The sequence below is a fragment of the Papaver somniferum genome, unplaced genomic scaffold, assembly GCF_003573695.1.
Source record: "Papaver somniferum cultivar HN1 unplaced genomic scaffold, ASM357369v1 unplaced-scaffold_125, whole genome shotgun sequence".
In the NCBI taxonomy this organism is placed as follows: Eukaryota; Viridiplantae; Streptophyta; class Magnoliopsida; order Ranunculales; family Papaveraceae; genus Papaver; species Papaver somniferum.
The window spans coordinates 6537542-6557483 of NW_020621603.1; the positions used below are offsets into that span (position 1 = coordinate 6537542).

Consider the following 19942-nt stretch of genomic DNA (forward strand, 5'->3'; position numbering starts at 1 on the left):
GTGTCACTGTTACAAAAGGGAAAGAGATGAAAATTAAACGATACTTTTCTGTTGCTGTAAAACAACGACACTCGTTTCTGGTTTTAAGACTGTTGAAGAACGACTGCCTTAGCAGGTCTGTTCTTCCTCTTCTTCTTCCTCCTCGAACAGCAGCAGCAGCACTGTAACTCTCTGTAATCGCTTCTCCTCGGCTCTCCTAGACTCTAAGCTCTCTCCTAAAGGTTTCTAACCCTTCTATGACTTAAACCCAACTATTTTTAGGCTTTGAATCACCTTGAAACTCGATCAAACTCGTTGAAAATCTCCATTATTCTCTACGGGCAGTTTGAAGAATAATCCTCTTCTTGTTGCGTTCCACCCTGTTTTTAGCTATTCTCTCGTCTCAAATACCTTGTAGGACTTGGACTCAACTTATTTGAAGTATATCCCACGCAAGAAAATCCCATAAATCTCTCTGACCAATCCCAAACCCTAAACAGAGAAGTCGTATCCTGTTGGGACTTTGATCAATTATTCCGACTTATCCATCCCAATTGGATGGGTCTAGACGATTGCATTAGGCTTGTTATGTCTTCTAGAGTCCGTAGGTACCAAATATGCCCATTGAATCTCCTCCTAAGTCGCTCAAATCTCTGCTCAAAAACTGTTGTCGCTGCTGCCTTTTTTCCCGCCAATTTCTGTTTTGAATTTTGAAGATGAACTCCCCCTATCCAGTTCCGGTGTCCCTTTAGTACATGCCCTGAAATGGGGTGCCCCTTATCCAAATTAGGGGTTCCTTTAGCAATTCTTCTGGGATGTTTTCCGCACTTTTTCAGGGTTCCTCCGGGGTATTTCCGGTACAGTTCTGGGGCATTTCCGGTACACCATCAACGTCAATCCAAGGGCCACATTTTTAGCCAATTTTTGCCGCAAAGCCTTATTTATCCAAAAACACCTACAAAGAGATTAAAAACCAAAATAAGTACAACAATGGGCACTAACAATATACACAATTGAGATAAATTAGATACATAAATGCGTCTATCAAATACCCCCAAACTTATTATTTGCTAGTCCCGAGCAAAACATAACTACAAAATAAAATCCTAACTCACTGTCGCAGGCATCGTCGATTGCATTTAGTGTATGCAATAAGCCTTTAAACCCCTAGGTGGCCCTAGTGGCCGAGTTATAGTCTCGGGAGGGCTTACCAGAGATATACCCACAAAACCTGTACTCCATACCTTAGCTATCTACGCAGAACCTTGAAAGGCACTAAAGAATCTCCTTGGTTGGCATACTTATTGACTACAGGAAGAAGTACCCTGATGCGAAATTCCAATTGTTGTACACGAGTTTGCACTCAAGCATACTAAAATTCATATAAAGTGACAGAGCTCTACTCAGATAGTTGCACTATGGACATCATATTCGGAGTCAAAACTAATCACATGGATAGATCAAGAAGATGGATATAGAAAAACATATATGGTTTTGATGTTTACTAAGTGAAGGGCGTTTCCCATATCTGTCTGAAGGCCTCCGCCAAAATGAACCTATCCTAATGGATTGAGATACTAGTCTGACTAATATCAACACACTGGCATATACAAGGGAACCAGTGGTCGATAACCTAATTCTAGGTCAACACAACTAGCATATACAAGGGTACCAGTGGTCGACTTTATTGAATTTATTCCTTTTGGTCAAATGGTCTGGTCTCAATTTTTTTTTTTTTCAACTCTTTTTTTTTTCAACTTTTTTCTTTTTTTTCAACTTTTTTTTTTGAACTTTTTTTTTTTTGGTATCTCAATCACTCTAATTCACCCTAGCATTAGTAACAACTTTAATCGTGAGCCCCACCTAATCACGTAGAGTAACATAGTTTAAAATGAAAAAAATAAAAACAGAAGTGAAAAGGACTCAACGAGATATGGTGAAACTATCATGTTATTTCTAACACCTGAGGTCTGTGCTTTTATGAATAGACTCTTCTAGATGTTTCCATCTAATCAGATTGGTTCTTCAACTCCTACAACCAAAATGCTTCCATCCACTTAGGTTTGTTAGTGCTATCCTTAATAGGCATAAATTTCTAGGTTCTGGAGTTTATTTATTGCAAAAAGGTGACAAAAAGTGTTTCTTCCCCACCCCCAAACTTAAATCTAACATTGTCCTCAATGTTCTAAAGATGAAATTAAAAGCATGAACAAGGAGAAACTATTACCACTGGAGGGAAAAGAAATAAGGAAGGATATTACCGTATCACATGAACGCGGAAGCCTCCCAGTAAATGCTAAATTTATAGTCATTAGCTAGACATCAAATACCTCTAAAAGAATTGTCACCTTCCAAAGTCGTATACCAATAGTCGAAACAATTGTGGGTCCATAAGACCAAATAGAACTGCCACGAATAGGAGACAAATGCTCAAGATCAGAAAAATGAGCAGATAGAGCACAACCTGATCTAAAGTTTATCGCAAGACAACTGGATTTATCTGAGGTGCCCACTTGGGCTTCATATGAGTGTCTCGGCAAACAGATTCATCCGAAAAACGGGTCTCTAACATTTGGATTTTCTCCTGGACATTATCAGGCGGATCAGGTTGTGGAGTCTGAATAGACTCAAGCGATACCTCAGATGCACTAGGATTGAGTCCCAAGTTAGGGACTTCTACTGGGGATAATTGACAATCTCTACCCCTAAATTTAGGGTAATCACTATTCTCTGTAAGACCTTTAACTATGGCTTGAATTTCCGGATCCGGAGAGTATTTAAAATACTCTAGAGCTTCTTCTAGTTCACTACCCCCAAACTTAGAGTTTTGGGTGTCTCTAGATAAACTAGTCACAATATTCCTAATTTCTAGACCATCCGGTTCCTGAAAAAGGTCAATTGCTTTCTCTGAGTTATAATCAGGTGGTTCATCCTCTAAATTCTTTTGAGGTGTACTAGCTATAGGACTTATATGTTTCATATCCTCTATGGTCATCCCTAGAGTTTCCTTATTGTGTTGAAGCACGGTTACTGGCCTAATCTCATGATCACTATCAATATCGGAAGTCATATGCAAAATCTCAGATGGGCCTACAAATGCATAATTGGGGTCCAACTTAGGAGGATCTTTAGGCTCTTCGAAATAAGGGCTTAAGGTAGATTCGGTAGCTAGTAATGGTTCAAACCTAGATTTCCATCTATCGGTATCTAACATAGGAATAGAATCCAACAGAGCATTTACTTGTTCAATGTTGTTATCATCGTCAAAATCCATGCTAAAACTGGCTAGACAACTCTCTAATGGATCTTCCGATTCGGTGTTTGGTACAGACTTCGGAACTAAGGTTCCTATCATGTTGACCTCTTCAATGCACATGTCATCTAGCTCAGAATGTAGCTTATTGACATTAAAAATATTCAACTCAATAGTCATATTACCAAAAGATAGATTCATAATACCATTTCGACATTTTATGATCGCATTAGACATGGCTAAAAACGGGCGACCTAAAATCACTGGTATTTGGTTCTCTGGGTCAGGGACAGGTTGGGTATCTAGGATAATAAAATCCAATGTATAAATAAACTTGTCAACCTCTATGAGAACATCCTCGATCACACCACGAGGAACTTTAACGGACCTATCAGCTAACTGAAGTGTTATCTGGGTAGGTTTCATCTCACCAAGTCCTAGCTTGAGGTACACATGGTATGGCAGTAAGTTCACACTGGCTCCTAAGTCAAGCAACGCTTTATCAAAACGGTACTCACCTATTGTACAAGCAATGGTAGGGGACCCTTGGTCTTTATACTTAGGAGTAGTGGTATTCTGAATAATAGAACTCACATGACTAGCTATGAAGGCTTTCTTCTGGACACTGAGCTTACGCTTTCGCGTACACAAGTCCTTAAGGAACTTGGCATAAGAGGGAATCTGCCTAATTGCATCTAATAATGGAAGGTTGATATTAACCTGCTTAAAAACCTCCAATATATCATTAAAGTTGGACTCCCTCTTAGTCGGAACTAGCAGCTGGGGAAACGGGGCTCTGGGAACAAAGCCGGGCTCAACAGGACCCTCATTGGTCTCTTTAGAGACTCTATCAGTCTCTTCATTCTCTGGCTCAGACGGGTGAACTATAGCATGTTCACTATCAGGCATGGCAACCTTGTTGTCAACTTTCTTTCCACTCCTCAGGGTTGTGACAGCATTCACATGATTGTACGATTTCTCTCCTTTGGGGTTAGGATCAGTATGACTAGGGAACCTTCCATTTCTCTCTCACTTATAAACTTAGCTATTTGTCCTACTTGAAGTTCTAATTTGGCAAGACTCTGGGAATTATTCTTCAAATCTTGCCTAGTTTCTTGTTGAAAGCTAAGGTGGTTTTTTGATAGCATGTCATGGTTATTTGCTAACATAGTGAGAGTTTCTTCTAAGGTAGAGATCTTTTTCTCAGAAGTGTTCTGAAACTGGGTTTGACCTGAAGAGTTCTTAAAGCAAAACCTGGGGGAGGCTGAGAATTGCTAGACTGGCCTTGACTCTGGCCCTTAGACCAAGAGAAATTAGGATGGTTTCTCCAACCAGGGTTGTAGGTTTCTGAGTATGGGTCAAACTTCTGACGGTTCTCAAACCTAGCGTTGTTATAGACCATGGGCTTGTTCTTCACTAACCTGACCTTCCCAAAATGAATTATCGGGCTCTATTCCACAACTAGAGACTTGAGAGGCTCTATTAGGTTCAACAAGGGACCTATTTTTAGACTGACCCATTTCCAAAGCTTCTAACCTTCTGGACAAAGCAGCAAACTTAGCATCTGACGCAAAACTCGTATCTACCATATTGGTGCTACTTCTATTGACCAAGAGTCTTTTAGGGGGTTCAACACAAGATTCTCACTGTTGGGATTTTTCAGCGATAGCTCCTAAGAAGGTAAAAGCATCATCAGCATTTTTACTAGTGAACTCACCAGCGCACATAGACTCAACCATGGCTTTGGTCGAATAGTCCAAACCATTATAAATAATCTCTACAAGTTTCATCTTATCAAATCCATGGTGAGGACACTAGGATAGAAGATCATTGAATCTCTCTAAAAATATATAAAGAGACTCTCCCTCTTGTTGCACACTAGTACTAATGTTCTGCCTAACAGCTGCAGTTTATGCTTAGGGTAGAACTTCATATAGAAGGCAGCGATAAGTTCCTGCCATGTTTCTATGGATTCAGACGGTAGGTTGTTCAGCCAGGTCTTGGCTTTGTCTCTCAAAGAAAAGGGAAACATCTTAAGTTTCAAGACTTCATCGGTAAGGTCCTTTATCCTAATTGTTCCACAAATTTCCTCAAAGTCCCTAATATGAAAATAAGGGTTCTCATCATCTTTTCCTAAGTATATAGGATCATCTGAAGAATACTAGGTTTTATCTTAAAATTGGCCGTAGTGGTTGGCAATTTAATGCACGAAGCTCGGTTGGTCCTAGTTGGGAACATGTAATCTTTCAAAGTTGCCATCGCTGGCACAACAGAAATACTAGGGGTACTTTCCTCACGAAGAGACAGATTCTCAAAACTGAAATTTCCAAAAACGGGGCTCTCAAAAGAAGAATCTTCGAGCTCCCTGCTTATATCAGAAGAACTACTAGGTTTTTCGCTAATCAATCGACCTAGAGTATCTCTTTTCCAAGCCCTAACAAAATCGGGTATACACTAAAAAGAATTCAAAAAGAAATAAAAATCCTAACAGAAAGGTTCTAGCAATCACACAGCAGGCTGACTCGACTTTACCACAGCAAACCTAAAGATTTCTAGCAAACAACAAGCATGATGGCTCCACTTAGATTGTTTTCTAGACCAGCTTTTATTCCTTCGAAAAGGAATTCGTTACAATTTGAGCACACCCCTCTGGAATCAATCCGAGCTAATGGAAGTTGAATCGAGGCGAGGGAAGCTCAGTGGAGCTTTGATACCCAAGGCCTCACCGCATTAGAAGGCGGCGCAGTCACACATTCAACTCACATAAACCGTCAAGAACTTTGAGGTGTGCTTAAAAGAGTAACCAATATTTTTCGAATGATTGTCCTGTTAAGCTCGATAACCTATAGGTCTCTTTCTAATCAGATTTTAAAGCCTGGGTTCGCGTTAGGTTTTGTTTTCCTAAGTCGGGCAAGAAGGGAGCGGTGATGAAATCCGAACCCTTATCTTGTTTAGGCCAGGCCTTTCCCTTTACTAGGAATATAAAAACAGTCTGGTTCGTCCTCAAACAATTATCACCTTAAGGAATACAGTAACCCGCTAGCAGGAGATTCGCGAGTGTTTCGATTGGACTTACCTCCCGTACCAGACGGGCGATGAACCGTTGAAATCGACTCGGGCCACTGACTCCGTTGTCAGTGTGCGAACCCGAGGGGCCGAGACGATATTGTAATCGTCGTCCTTCCTTGCAAACAGTTTGTATTTAAACTACCCTTCCGTAGGGTATAAAAATAAAAATAAGAATGTCCAAAGTTTAAAGTCCACAGTCCACAAAAATAAAGTGCAAAAACAAAAAGTAAATTACAAAATATTTCCTAATACAATTCTAAAAAATAATAATAATAAAACTAAATCCTAAAAAAAAAATTCTTCTTTTTGTCTTCTCTTTACGCTTTAAGCTTTTTTTTTATCCAAGTCCTTAGTGTTCACTTCAAACCTGTAAATCAAAGAAAAAAAGAAACGTAAAAAGGAACAAATAAAATAAACAAAAAAAAAATCTAAAAAAGATGCTACCTAAACACAAATCCGCGTCGGCGACGCCAAAAATTTGATGTATTTTCAAATGGTTGTAGAGATAGTGGTAAAAAGGTTCTTTTCAGACTTGTGAAGAAAACATTTTTTCTAGATTTAAATTAAACAGGAAAATAAATAAAATAGTTCAAACCTTTAGAGAAAATACCAAGACTAGGATTCCACCATTGACCAATTAAATAATAAATTGTAAATAATATTCATGCAATTCTATCTTTAAAAATAATTCTAATATTTGCCTCAAATATATTTTTGAAGTAATAATTGTAATCACAAAGTATAAAACATCAAAAGTTTTTAAAACCCAGCATGCTTCATCAAAATAATTCACAACTATTCAATAAAAACTAATATTTCAAATTCAATTCCATGCAAATAATCAAATAATAATATTGCAAATAAATAATAAAATTAGAATTGTACCAATCAATATGGACCAATGGCTTCCTCCGTCGTCTCGGCTAATGGGTTTAGCTCCTCATCCAAAAAACATACTCACAAGATGTGTTCATGGCTAAATAGGTGTTTTTATTGATGTAAATAGTGTAGAATTGAAGTTTGTAACGCTGTAATAGTGTTACAGTGTGACTGTTACAAAAGGGAAAGAGCTGAAAATTAAACGATACTTTTCTGTTGCTGTAAAACAACGACACTCGTTTCTGGTTTTAAGACTGTTGAAGAACGACTGCCTTAGCAGGTCTGTTCTTCCTCTTCTTCTTCCTCCTCGAACAGTAGCAGCAGCAGCACTGTAACTCTCTGTAATCGCTTCTCCTCGGCTCTCCTGGACTCTAAGCTCTTTCCTAAAGGTTTCTAACCCTTATATGACTTAAACCCAACTATTTATAGGCTTTGAATCACCTTGAAACTCGATCAAACTCGTTGAAAATCTCCATTATTCTCTACGGGCAGTTTGAAGAATAATCCTCTTCTTGTTGTGTTCCACCCTGTTTTTAGCCATTCTCCCGTCTCAAATACCTTGTAGGACTTGGACTCAACTTATTTGAAGTATATCCCACGCAAGAAAATCCCATAAATCTCTCTGACCAATCCCAAACCCTAAACAGAGAAGTCGTATCCTGTTGGGACTTTGATCAATTATTCCGGCTTATCCAACCCAATTGGATGGGTCTAGACGATTGCATTAGGCCTGTTATGTCTTCTAGAGTCCGTAGGTACCAAATATGCCCATTGAATCTCCTCCTAAGTCGCTCAAATCTCTGCTCAAAAACTGTTGTCGGTGCTGCCTTTTTTTCCCGCCAATTTCTGTTTTGAATTTTGAAGATGACCTCCCCCTATCCAGTTCCGGTGTCCCTTTAGTACATGCCCTGAAACGGGGTGCCCCTTATCCAAATTAGGGGTGCCTTTAGCAATTCTTATGGGATGTTTTCCGCACTTTTTCAGGGGCACTTCTGGGGTATTTCCGGTACACTATCAACGGCAATCCAAGGGCCACATTTTTAGCCAATTTTTGCCGCAAAGCCTTATTTATCCAAAAACACCTACAAAGAGATTAAAAACCAAAATAAGTACAACAATGGGCACTAACAATATACACAATTGAGATAAATTATACACATAAATGCGTTTATCACGGTGTGTTTTGGATTTTTGGCATGGTTAATGTGATGATTGTGCGTTGCTTTGCGGTTTGGCTTGGTTGCCATATTTAGCGCAACGGTTGCGCGTTATTTGTAGTTTTGGCATGGTTGCCATATTTTGCACAATGATTGCATGGTACATGCAATTGCTATGTTTTGTGTGATGAGTGCACGGTGCGTGCAATTGGCAAGTTTGTCATGCTTTTGCGCAATGATTGCACGGTACGTGCAATTGCTATGTTTGCACGGTACGTGCATTTGGCATGTTGCATGACATGTGTGAGTGGCATGATTGCCATTCTTTTGCGCAGTGATTGCACGGTACGTGCAATTGCTATGTTCTGCGCGATGATTGCACGGTGCGTGCATTTGGCATGTTTTCCATGCTTTTTGCGTAATGGTTGTGCGGTATGTGTGAACTTAGGGTTTCGCGCATCGAAACCCTAATTTAGTATTTGAAAAAGGGTAACCTGGTAATTTTGACATAAGCGCGTTAAATGCTCTAATAAATGTGTTAGTGTCACCGGTGACGTCATGTTATACATGAGGTTTTACGGTTTTACTCCTTGTTCAAAAACCACCATCAACACAAGGTAACTTAGATTGCAAACTCTAATTTGAAAACTATATAAGGAGACGTCTAGCAATTTTGCAAAACTAATCACAACACCTCCTGTGTGATACTAGTTGGTTTGCTAGAGTCAATTCCCTTTTAATCGTAGGTTTCTTCTCGAGACCCTGTCGATTAACGACTTAAAGACTTCTTGGGATTGTGAAGCCATGCGAAACTACTTCTCTTGTAGTTGAGCGATCTGATCTTGTCATTTTCTATCGTACGAGTTAAATTAAATAATTGACTTGAGATTATATCCCTTATACTCCACCTCTGGCTACACCTATCTTAGCCAATTCAGTTGATCTTCAGCCGGGTCAGCAGTCTCACTCTCTGCAACCAACTCCTCCTACTACAGGGAATCGGTTTCATAACAGGCAACAACAATTTCCACCGCAACAGCGAGCTAATAATGCTTATACAAAATTTCGTGGAGATAAGTGCATAAATGTCAGCAATCGGGGCACACTTCTAGTGATTTTCGGAAATTCAATGCTTTGATTGGTGAACCTCAGTTCATTAATGAAGTCACTGGTGCGCTTAATGAGTTCGAAGATGAAGACTCACCTGGTGATGACGACGAGTTTGTTGGGATGATTCGTCCATTATTTCTTACTCAACAATGCAAATCTCAGAGACACAGTATTTTTAAATCAAGATGTTATATTGGGGGTAAAATCTGCAAGATGATAATTGATAGTGGCATTGTGGATAATTATATTGCTGATCACGTAGTTAAGAAGCTTGAACTACCAGTAACTTCTCATCCAGAACCTTACACTGTAGGATGGGTTAATGCCTCTAGCACACATAAGATTACTCTTCAGTGTTATGTGTCATTCTCTTTTGAGGGTTATGAAGACACAGTTCTATGTGATGTCATTAATATGACGGCAACCCATCTTCTTCTTGGCAGACCTTGGCAATACGATCTTCACGCGGTTCACAATGGATTCGAGAATACTTACACTTTTGTTCATAATGGGAAAACCAAGGTTCTTAGTCCATCCAATTCCACTTCAAACTCTTGTGCGCAGACTGATGCTGTCGTAGCCACTGTTATTCGTTCTTTGCACCCACAACATTCTTTACATTCCCATGAAGATTCTAAGCCTATGATTGAGTTGCCTGCAAAGGTGAAGCCCTTATTATTTCAATATAATGTTTTATTTCCAGATGAACTACCAACTGCATTACCTCCTTTACGGAATATTCAACACTGCATCGATTTTATTCCTGGAGCCTCTTTACCAAACCAAGCACACTATCGCTTGAGTCCTGCTGAGCATGAGATATTACAGGGACAGGTAAATGATTTGCTTACAAAGGGTTTGATACGACCTAGCAACAGTCCTTGTGCCAGTCCTGCCTTCTTGGTTAGTAAAAAAGACAATGGATGGAGGATGTGTATCGATTGCAGAGCATTAAATCGCATCACCATTCCTTATAGATTTCCGATCCCGCGTATTGATGATATGATTGATTTACTGTCGGGCTCTATTATTTTTACTAAGTTGGATTTACGCAGTGGTTACCACCAAATACGCATTCGAGGTGGAGATGAGTGGAAAACAGCATTCAAGACACGTGAAGGTTTATATGAATTGGTCATGCCATTTGGGTTATCTAATGCACCTAGTACTTTTATGCGACTTATGAATCAGGTTCTCCAACCCTTTCTCAGTAAATTTGTTATTGTCTATTTTGATGACATACTTTTTTAGTCGCAGTGAGCCAGAACACCTCCAACATCTTTCACAAGTGTTTCAAGTTCTTGCTGACAACTCTTTATATGTTAATTTGAAGAAGTGTACCTTCATGGCTTCTTCAGTAACATTTTTGGGATATGTGATTTCTACTGATGGTATTCATGTCGATCCTTCTAAAGTTCAAGCAATTGAAGATTGGCCAGTTCCTACTTCTATTCGTGATGTTCGTAGTTTTCATGGTTTGGCTTCTTTCTATCGAAGATTTGTGAAGAACTTTAGCTCTATTTCTGCACCTTTGACTGACTGTCTCAAGAAGGAGAAGTTTGAGTGGACGGAAGCAATGGATAAAAGCTTTATTCTTCTTAAAGAAAAGCTTTGTACGGCACCAATTCTTGCACTTCCGAATTTCAACAAGCCTTTTGAAATAGATTGTGATGCATCTGTTGTTGGTATTGGTGCAGTATTATCACAGGAGGGTCATCCAATTGCATATTACAGTGAGAAGAATTCAGATGCACAAAAGAAATGGTCTACATATGAATTAGAGTTATTGGCTCTTGTTCAATCTCTTAAGCAGTGGCATACTTATCTTATACATAGGGAATTTGTTGTCAACACTGACAACCATGCTTTGAAGTTTTTGAATACTTCTGCTAAAGTTAACAGAATGCATGATCGATGGCTTTCCACACTCAACAAATACACTTTCTCCGTGAGACATAAAAGTGGCAAATTGAATCAAGTTGCTGATGCCTTAAGTAGAAGAAGTCATCTATTAACTACAATTCGTAATGAGAGTTATGCATTTGACTATATCAAAGACATTTATCCAGAAGATGAAGATTTTGGCAAACTATGGGATCAATGCAGTTCTCAAACTCATGGGGTTGATGATTTTCTTATACAAGAAGGTTTTCTTTTTAAAGGGAATCGATTATGTATTCCTCAAGGGTCTTTACGTTTACATCTTATGCGAGAATTACATGGCAGTGGTCTTGGTGGTCATTTTGGGAGAGATAAAACCATTGCCCTGATTGAAGAAAGATATTTCTGGCCATCTTTGAAACGTGATGTACAAAAGTTCGTACAAAAATGCATGGTCTGTCAGAGAGCAAAGGGTACAATTCAAAATACCGGATTGTATACTCCTTTACCAGTTCCTGATGCACCTTGGGTTGATATAAGTATGGATTTTATACTTGGTTTACCTGGTACTGCTAGAGGTAATGATTCTGTTATGGTCGTAGTTGATCGTTACTCTAAAATGGCTCACTTCGTGGCTTGTAAGAAATAAACTGACGCTTCTAATGTTGCTTCTTTGTTCTTTAAAGAAGTAGTAAGATTGCATGGGGTTCCAAAGTCTATCACTTCTGACAGAGATACCAAATTTTTGAGTTATTTCTGGAAAAGTTTATGGATGCGCTTAGGCACAGTTCTACAATTCAGCACAACTTCACATCCGCAAACTGATGGACAGACTGAGGTTGTTAATAGATCACTTGGGAATTTGATTAGAGCTAAGTGCCTGGATAATAGTAAGCAGTGGGATGTGTTATTGCCACATATGGAATTCTCTTTCAACACTTCTGTGAATCGTTCTACTGGGAAAACTCCATTTGAGATTGTGTACTCTAAGATACCTAATCATACTCTTGATTTGGTAGCCTTACCCACCACACAGAGTACAAACACTGCATCCGACTCTTTTGTAGACAAAGCAACTGAATTACATAATGAAGTAAAATCTAAACTGGAGAAGTCCAATTCTAAATATAAAGAAGATGCTGATAAACACAAGAGGTGTTTAAAACCTTCAAGGAAGGGGAGCTCGTGATGATACGTGTAAGAAAAGAGAGATTTCCAGTGGGTACTTATAACAAAACCAAGATGAAGAAATATGGTCCTTTAAAGGTTTTAAAGAAGATCAATGATAATGCTTATGTTATTGATCTACCAAATGATTGGAATATCTCCAACACATTTAATGTTTAAGAGATTTTTACGTTTCATGGTGACAATGAACTTCTGGTTTGTTTGGACAACTCGAGGACGAGCTTTACTCTAGAAGGGGGGACTGATGCAGGGCATACTACAATTCCAGAAGATTCCGCTTAGAGGTTTGGCTTCCATGGTTTCCTAGGTTTAGTCTTTCTTATTTTTAGGATTCTTTTAGATTTCCTTTTAGTTTTCTGTTTTCTAGTTTAGTTATTCTTCAAGCCTATATAAAGGCTAGATTAAGTCTTGTAAGAGCTATCTATTACTCAATCAAATTATTAAACACAAAACTTATCTTTCTCTTCTCTTCTTGCTTATAGCAATCTAGTATTGCTTTCTTTTACCTTGTTCCACATTATATAACTGATACCATCTTAACTTTTCTATTAAAACACTCCCTTCTGTGCATATATCGAACACCAGACTTAAGAATGTAATAGTTCCCTATATGGAGTTATGTGATAGTACCAATTCCTTTGGCTTACTGCTGCAACTATTGCTATGATGGAGTTACTATGGTTTCTAAGAAACAAAATAGTGTTTGAAAAGGCCACTGACGGACCTAAAGCTGGGCTAACCCGGACTTTAGCCCAGGTAGTCATCACAGCCCAACGGCCTAAAATATGAAATGCTATGTTGGGCCCAGGCTATTAGCCCAGGCTGAGAAAAAAATCAAAACTTCTTGGGTCCGTCACTGGAAAAGGCTAGTGCTAATGTGAAGGTTATGAAAAGGATTCTTAAGTTCACCGGAGATTGTGAAATTAGAACGAAAGCAAAGATGTTTAATTCTCCTTACGACCTTCAAGTTAGTTTTGGCATGAAATGTAGAAGAGTTCTTAAGGAATAGTTCAATGTTTTTTAGTCTGCCTAGGGAACACCATCTTCTTCTTTGCTGTGATGGTGCATCCAGAGGCACTCCTGGGATTTTAGGCTATGGGTTTTTGTTAGAAATAATGGTGGTGATTTTGTTGTAGCTGTTTCAGGGGGTACTAAAAGAAGGAATAAATGTTAATCATCCGAAACAAGTAAGGCCGTTATTGGGGAAGCGGTGGAAACCGTACACTTAGTATCCTTTATTCAAAATTTAGTACAAAGATTGCCTTCACTCTCAGAGTTTCTTACACACCTTTGCACGTTTCGTGCGCTATATTTACTGCAGCACAGTTCAATGGTCCTTGAAATGGGAAATTAGCCAATTGCGCACATTATGGGTAGGTTGTTTTCTTTTTTAAACCAAGAATTAAACCTGCAGTGAATGGATCAGGATGCATAAACGCAATATTACCTCAGTGTTTGTATGAGTGTAGCCTTTTGAATTTTCATAATAAGAACCCAATAAAGGGATTATGACATCATATAACTTTTTTAATATCCCATTTTGATAGGAAAAATGTTAAAAATATGAGGACATATTTACAACACAGATGGGATCAAGTGATGATGATTTTGTGTTTGGCCAGGTGAGCAGCTTCTGCAGTCAATTTACCTGGAGTCCATCTTTTTAACATCTCTAATGCAGCCTTGGGTTGATCCATTGGAACCATGTGACCAGCATCATGAACCTTAAGGAAGCTAAGAGGACCATGATTCTTCAACTCCCCTGCTTCGGCACCGTCAACTACGAATGAAACGTTGGCTGCTCGGCCAAAGTCTTGTCTACCGGATCATTCCATGGCGTGAACCCAGGTTTGAGTTCCCTGTTCAAATTTGAGATATGTTACTCAGTAATGTGATACTTTTCCAACTGAAAGCCACTTTTGGAAAAACAAGGACAGAGGAAACATGACTTAACTCAATATGCATAAAAAGTGGAATTTTGAGTTCAGAACGGAAGCATGACTTACATATCAAGTCAGACTCCCCGGCACAAGCTAGAAACTGGATGCCGTCATTAAGAAGAGCTGGGATACCAACTGCTAGATTATTCATCCAGTCAGTTTGCATTTTGGAGTACACAGTAGGGCTGCATGAGATAAATTCTATGTTACCAACTCCAAGAGCTTGCCTGGCAGATTTCAGATTCAGAAATTTCTCCATGTTGAAAAAATCATAACAGAGGCTCCCTATGCATTGCTTCCTTATGTCATAGTACTGGGGGGGAAAATGTGAGGAAGGGAGGCAGAAACATCACTCAATTCGAATACAAAATAGTCTTGAATATGAAAACCACCTGTAAGTTTATAAGAATTCCTTCTTTATTCTTGTTTCCTTTGTTAACTCTAGAGGCAAATGCTGGAATGTAGTGTCCAGCGTATGACTCTCCGGTGATGTAAAAATCATTCTTTTGAAATTGTGGATGCTTTGACGAAAAATGCAAAGTTACACTGAGTACTAACAAAGATGGAAAACTGTGTAATATACTTGAGAAGGTCGGAATGGTTTGCTAAAAGACACCGAAAGATGTACATGTGAAATCTTTCAAACAAGTGCAACTTTATCAGAACTCAGAAGGGATACATGTTAGAAATCATATAAATCATTACTAACACCCTCTTCGGTTTCACGAAGATTATGCTCATCTGAACTGTGTAACTAAACCCAGTCCGGACTCCCGGTCGGTTGACCAACATACAACAAATTTGATGCCTCGACAGTATCATAGAAGTTTGTCATTTAGAATTCCATGAAACTATCAAAAAATTGATTACAAGACGGAAAACTAAAATGGATGTAACAAAACTGAATCTGCATTGTTTATTGGCATTAGTAAAACGACAGTGCTATTTGGCTCCCTAATCTCCACCTTCCTACGATCTAAACCCCACATTACGGGGCAAAAGTTAGTACAAGTTGTTCATACGACAAGATTAAAAGCGGGGACTTGTGAGTCCTGGTGGCACCTATTTATATACCGATTCCCCAGTTGACTCACACTTGTTGTAGGGTCACACACAATGTAGTCAATATCGGCCGTATCGGCCGATATATCGGGGATATTTCGGATATCGGCCCAGAACGATACGATAAGAAGGATATCGGGGATACGATATTCGCCGGTCGAATATCGGCCGTATCGGTCGAATATCGGCCGTTTCGGTCAAATATCGGCTGTATCGGTCGATACGAAATTTTCCTACATTTCCCGATATGAGACGGTATTGGTCGTTTTCTATAAAGTTTAAGGGTAATTTTGGCGAAGAAAGTCTTCCAGGTGGTAGTAGAGGTGCATGTAGCTCTCGAAGCAAGTTACTAAAGTTACTCTTTTGTATTTTAATAAAATTGATGTTATCTATTATATCTTATCCGAAAATGTGTGGAGAAAATTTTTAATATAAAATTATAGTCTCTAAATCTAGAACCGATATTATACCGATATTTCAACGATAATATCCCCGATATAAAACCGTACCAGTGTATCGGTCCCGGCCGAGATGAACCGATATCCGATATTAACTACATTAGTCACACATCACATGACAGATTTAAAGTTGTGCGAGTTTAGTTGTCTTGTTTCCATTGAGAATAACTGTGGACAGAAAACAGAGAGATCGAGTGAGAATACTGTTTGATTTCGTACCATTAATGGAAGAAGAAAACAACTCGGGCACTTAATTGGGTTTTTTTCACCAACAAAGTTGAAAAAACGAGAGAAAAAGGGTTCAATAGAGACCATGGATCTTCAAAACAGGTAACTTCTTCTAACCCACACATCATTTGTCTATTTTTGGTTTAATCTTAACATTGAAGTTATGGTTTCTTGAAAATATTGATTTTGGGGCTTTGAGTTTGGTTTAATGAATCATTCAAAGCTGTGACTACCGCATTTGTGAATTTTATCAACAAATTCAAAAGCATCACCTAGTTACTTACCAGAAATGCACACCCCCCACATCAATTATAATGCCAACTGTTGTGAATTGGACTTGCACTACTGTCTGTCACAATCACTTCGCATATCTTCGCAGTCTCTAATCTACAAATGGACTTGCATTCTGAGTAAGCAACAGTTAATGCCTAATGGAAACCTAAACCAAACAATAGATAGATGGTTAAATGGTTCCAAAATCATTAATTTTTCTATCCATTTATGTGCATATTCTCTGGCATTCTTTTTTTCTTTTTCAACTTGATTTTTTTCATTTTTTAGATGCCCTCTTTTTTTCTTTCTTCCATTGGTTTCTTATGAACAAATGCTCTATAAATTTGATGACCTTATTGTGAAGATATACACAACCACTTGAGAGAGATATACACACAGAGAGAAAGAATGGGTCGTCGTGTGATTATGATCATAGTGTTTGTTTTGTTCAATATTTGTTCACTCTCATTTGTGAATTCTGTTTCTTCATCATCTCTTTCAGTGGGCTTTTATGATGAATCATGTCCTCGAGTTGAGGATATTATACATGAAGAACTAGTGAAGAAGATGTCACCAATTCCTCTCAACATCACCATACCGGGGACTCTTAGGCTGTTCTTCCATGACTGCTATGTTCAGGTATATATACATATATGTATTTCTCTTTCACAACATTTCAGCTTCATGTTTATCAACTTTGTTTTCGAAATTCTATTATTACGATCAACTATGGCCAAATTATGGATTTCTTGAGATGTTTTTTTTTTGATCAACTTACTGTTTTTATTTCTTATTTCTGTCATCCACCCTAATTTTTTTTTTCTTTTCCCTTGGTTACTCTGTTGGTAGATGTGATTGTAGTGTACTCAGACTGCTGTAGTTGCATTCATATTTTTTGAAGGTTCTTTTTAGCTTTTGGCATCGTTTATTACAGAATTCCTCCTTAGTCTTTTTTACATCATTTGGCGAGTTTCCAGCATTGTTGATGTTGTTATCCTTCGTGTTTCTTTCTTTTACTCTTCATCTTGCACTTCTTGTTGTTTTGTTTACCCTCATGGTGGCAGTCTGGTTCTTCTTGTTACTTCATTTACAACTGTTTCAGTTGTCGTTGTTTTCTCAGTCTTTGTTGTAGTGGGTGTTCTCTCCTTACTCTTACTAGTGCTAATGTTTCTGCAGTTAATGTGATGCATGGGTGTCCTAATTTATGTGGGATGGCAATTGAAATTTAGCATGCGTGTCGTTTTGTTTGTTGTTGTGATTTGCAAATCTGAACGTCTTTCTGCCACTTTTGACATTGTTGCACCCTAATTGTTTCATTCTTATTTCTGTCATCCACCCTAATTTTGTTTTTCTTTTTCCTTGGTTACTCTGTTGGTAGATGTGATTGTAGTGAATTCAGACTGCTGTAGTTGCGTTCATATTTTTTGAAGGATCTTTTTAGCTTTTGGCATTGTTCATTACAGAATTCATCCGTAGTTTTTTTTACATCATTTGTCGAGTTTCCTGCATTTTTGATGTTATTATCCTTCTTGTTTCTTTTACTCTTCATCTTGTACTTCTTGTTGTTTTGGTTACACTCATGGTGTTCTTGTTGCAGTCTGGTTCTTCTTGTTACTTCATTTACAACTGTTTCAGTTGTCGTTGTTTTCTCAGTCTTTGTTGTAGTGGGTGTTCTCTCCTTACTCTTGCTGGTGCTAATGTTTCTGCAGTTAATGTGATGCATGGTTGTCGTAATTTATGTGGGATGGCAATTGAAATTTGGCATGCGTGTCGTTTTGTTCGTTGTTGTGATTTGCAAATCTGAATGTCTTCCTGCCGCTTTTGTCATTATTCCACCTGGATGTTGCATCTCTGGTTATATTTTTCATTCTTCCTTCAAAGATAATCAGCTCTTGTTTTCTGAGACTCGAAGACCAATGTCTCATTTGGGCACATTATTTTTTCATGCCAACAGAAGTTATAATGTATTTTGTTTTCAGTATTATTGTTCTCATTTGGGCACATTATAATATACTGCACAATTGTGGTGGGTTCCTTCCAGTATAGTGTCCATAGGAAGTCTACTTGCATGAGATCCACAGAAATCCCTGGGACTGTAATTGAAAATAACAAAGAAATTTTCATGAACGAAAGAGATATTGTATCAAGAACTAAGAATAAGATTATTGAAACCATATACACCGTTGTAGATGAACTAAAACAGTCTGTGGCAGTAACGGAGCTTACAGGAATAAATATCTCATTTGAACTGAATGATGTTATAGATGTTGATATCGATCCGTGATGTGAACCAAGTTGAATAAACAATGGCTTCTTTATAACTTATTCTAACTTGTAAAAGTGAAACTTACAAATCAGTACTTCTTTTTGTAGGGCTGTGATGGTTCTGTTTTGATCTTGCCAACGGATGACAATAATTCTGAGAGAAACGCATCTATCAACCTTTCTTTAGCTGGAGATGCATATGACATTGTTGACAAGGCCAAGGCAGCATTAGAAAAAGAATGTCCTGGGGTAGTCTCATGCTCGGATATCCTTGCTATCCTGGCACGCGATGTCGTACACTGGGTAAGCTATCTGCATCTTATAATGCTAATAAAAAACGTTGATTCAGTTTTATGTTGCAACTTGCCCAACATACATTAAAGGAAAAATTGGTGTGGCAAAGATGTTAAAGGATTTGACTGTGAATTTCTTTGTCGTGCACAGTGGGAAGGTCCGCACTGGGAGGTTGAGAAAGGAAGAAGAGATGGACTCATCTCCAATGCAACGGAAGCTCAACTACTCATGCCAAAGTCTGACGAAAACATAACAACTCTCATCCGTGGATTCGAATCGATTGGACTATCAACTGCCGATCTCGTCACACTATCTGGGGCGCACACAATAGGTTTCACACATTGTATAGAATTTGCTAGTCGTATATTCCACAACGACACCACATTGAACTCTACAATAAGAGAAAAGGTAATTCTTAGCTGTCCGTTTCCGAAGATAGACAGGAATGTTGCTGAAGCACTTGATCAAAATTCTGAGTTTGTGTTTGATAATAAGTTTTTTAAGAGCTTGCGAGAAAGGAAAGGGTTGCTCTTGACAGACCATGTATTGGCTTTCGGTGAAAATGATCTCTCTCGTAAATTAGTTTATAGGTACTCCAAAGACCAAGAATTGTTCTTCAAGGAATTTGCCAAAGCCATGGTGAAATTGGGAAGAGTTGGTGTCAAGACTGGGAATGAGGGAGAAATTAGAAGAGATTGCAAGAAATTCAACTGATCAGGATTTTTGTTGTACTGGAATAGATTAATTAATTACCATGTCACTGACTCACTGTGGGCATAATAAGCGGGTAATTTTATTGTTTGGTAGGAGCTAATACATGTGAATTTCCCATCTATTGAATGTTGCTGTTAAGCTCCAGTCTTTTGCCAATTACCATCAATGAAAGAGTTAAATTTTGGACACAAT

The 19942-nt window shown here is 38.4% G+C and overlaps 1 protein-coding gene and 1 pseudogene across 2 annotated transcripts; one reads left to right on the forward strand and one right to left on the reverse strand.

Moving 5' to 3' along the window:
* Positions 1-1797: 1797 nt before the first annotated feature.
* LOC113331260 lies at positions 1798-15445 on the reverse strand (annotated as a pseudogene).
* A 680-nt stretch (positions 15446-16125) lies between these two features.
* Positions 16126-19938, forward strand: LOC113331421 (peroxidase 55-like). 2 transcript variants are annotated; one of them, XM_026578128.1, is made up of 4 exons: positions 16126-16306; positions 16980-17116; positions 18851-19045; positions 19187-19938. In XM_026578128.1, the coding sequence occupies exons 2-4, from the start codon at positions 17045-17047 to the stop codon at positions 19748-19750; spliced, it is 831 nt and encodes a 276-aa protein (XP_026433913.1). In that variant the 5' UTR covers positions 16126-16306; positions 16980-17044; the 3' UTR covers positions 19751-19938. The 2 variants fall into 2 exon arrangements, with proteins under 2 accessions (XP_026433913.1, XP_026433912.1); XM_026578127.1 differs by lacking the exon at positions 16126-16306 and having other exon boundaries at positions 16787-17116.
* Positions 19939-19942: the final 4 nt, after the last annotated feature.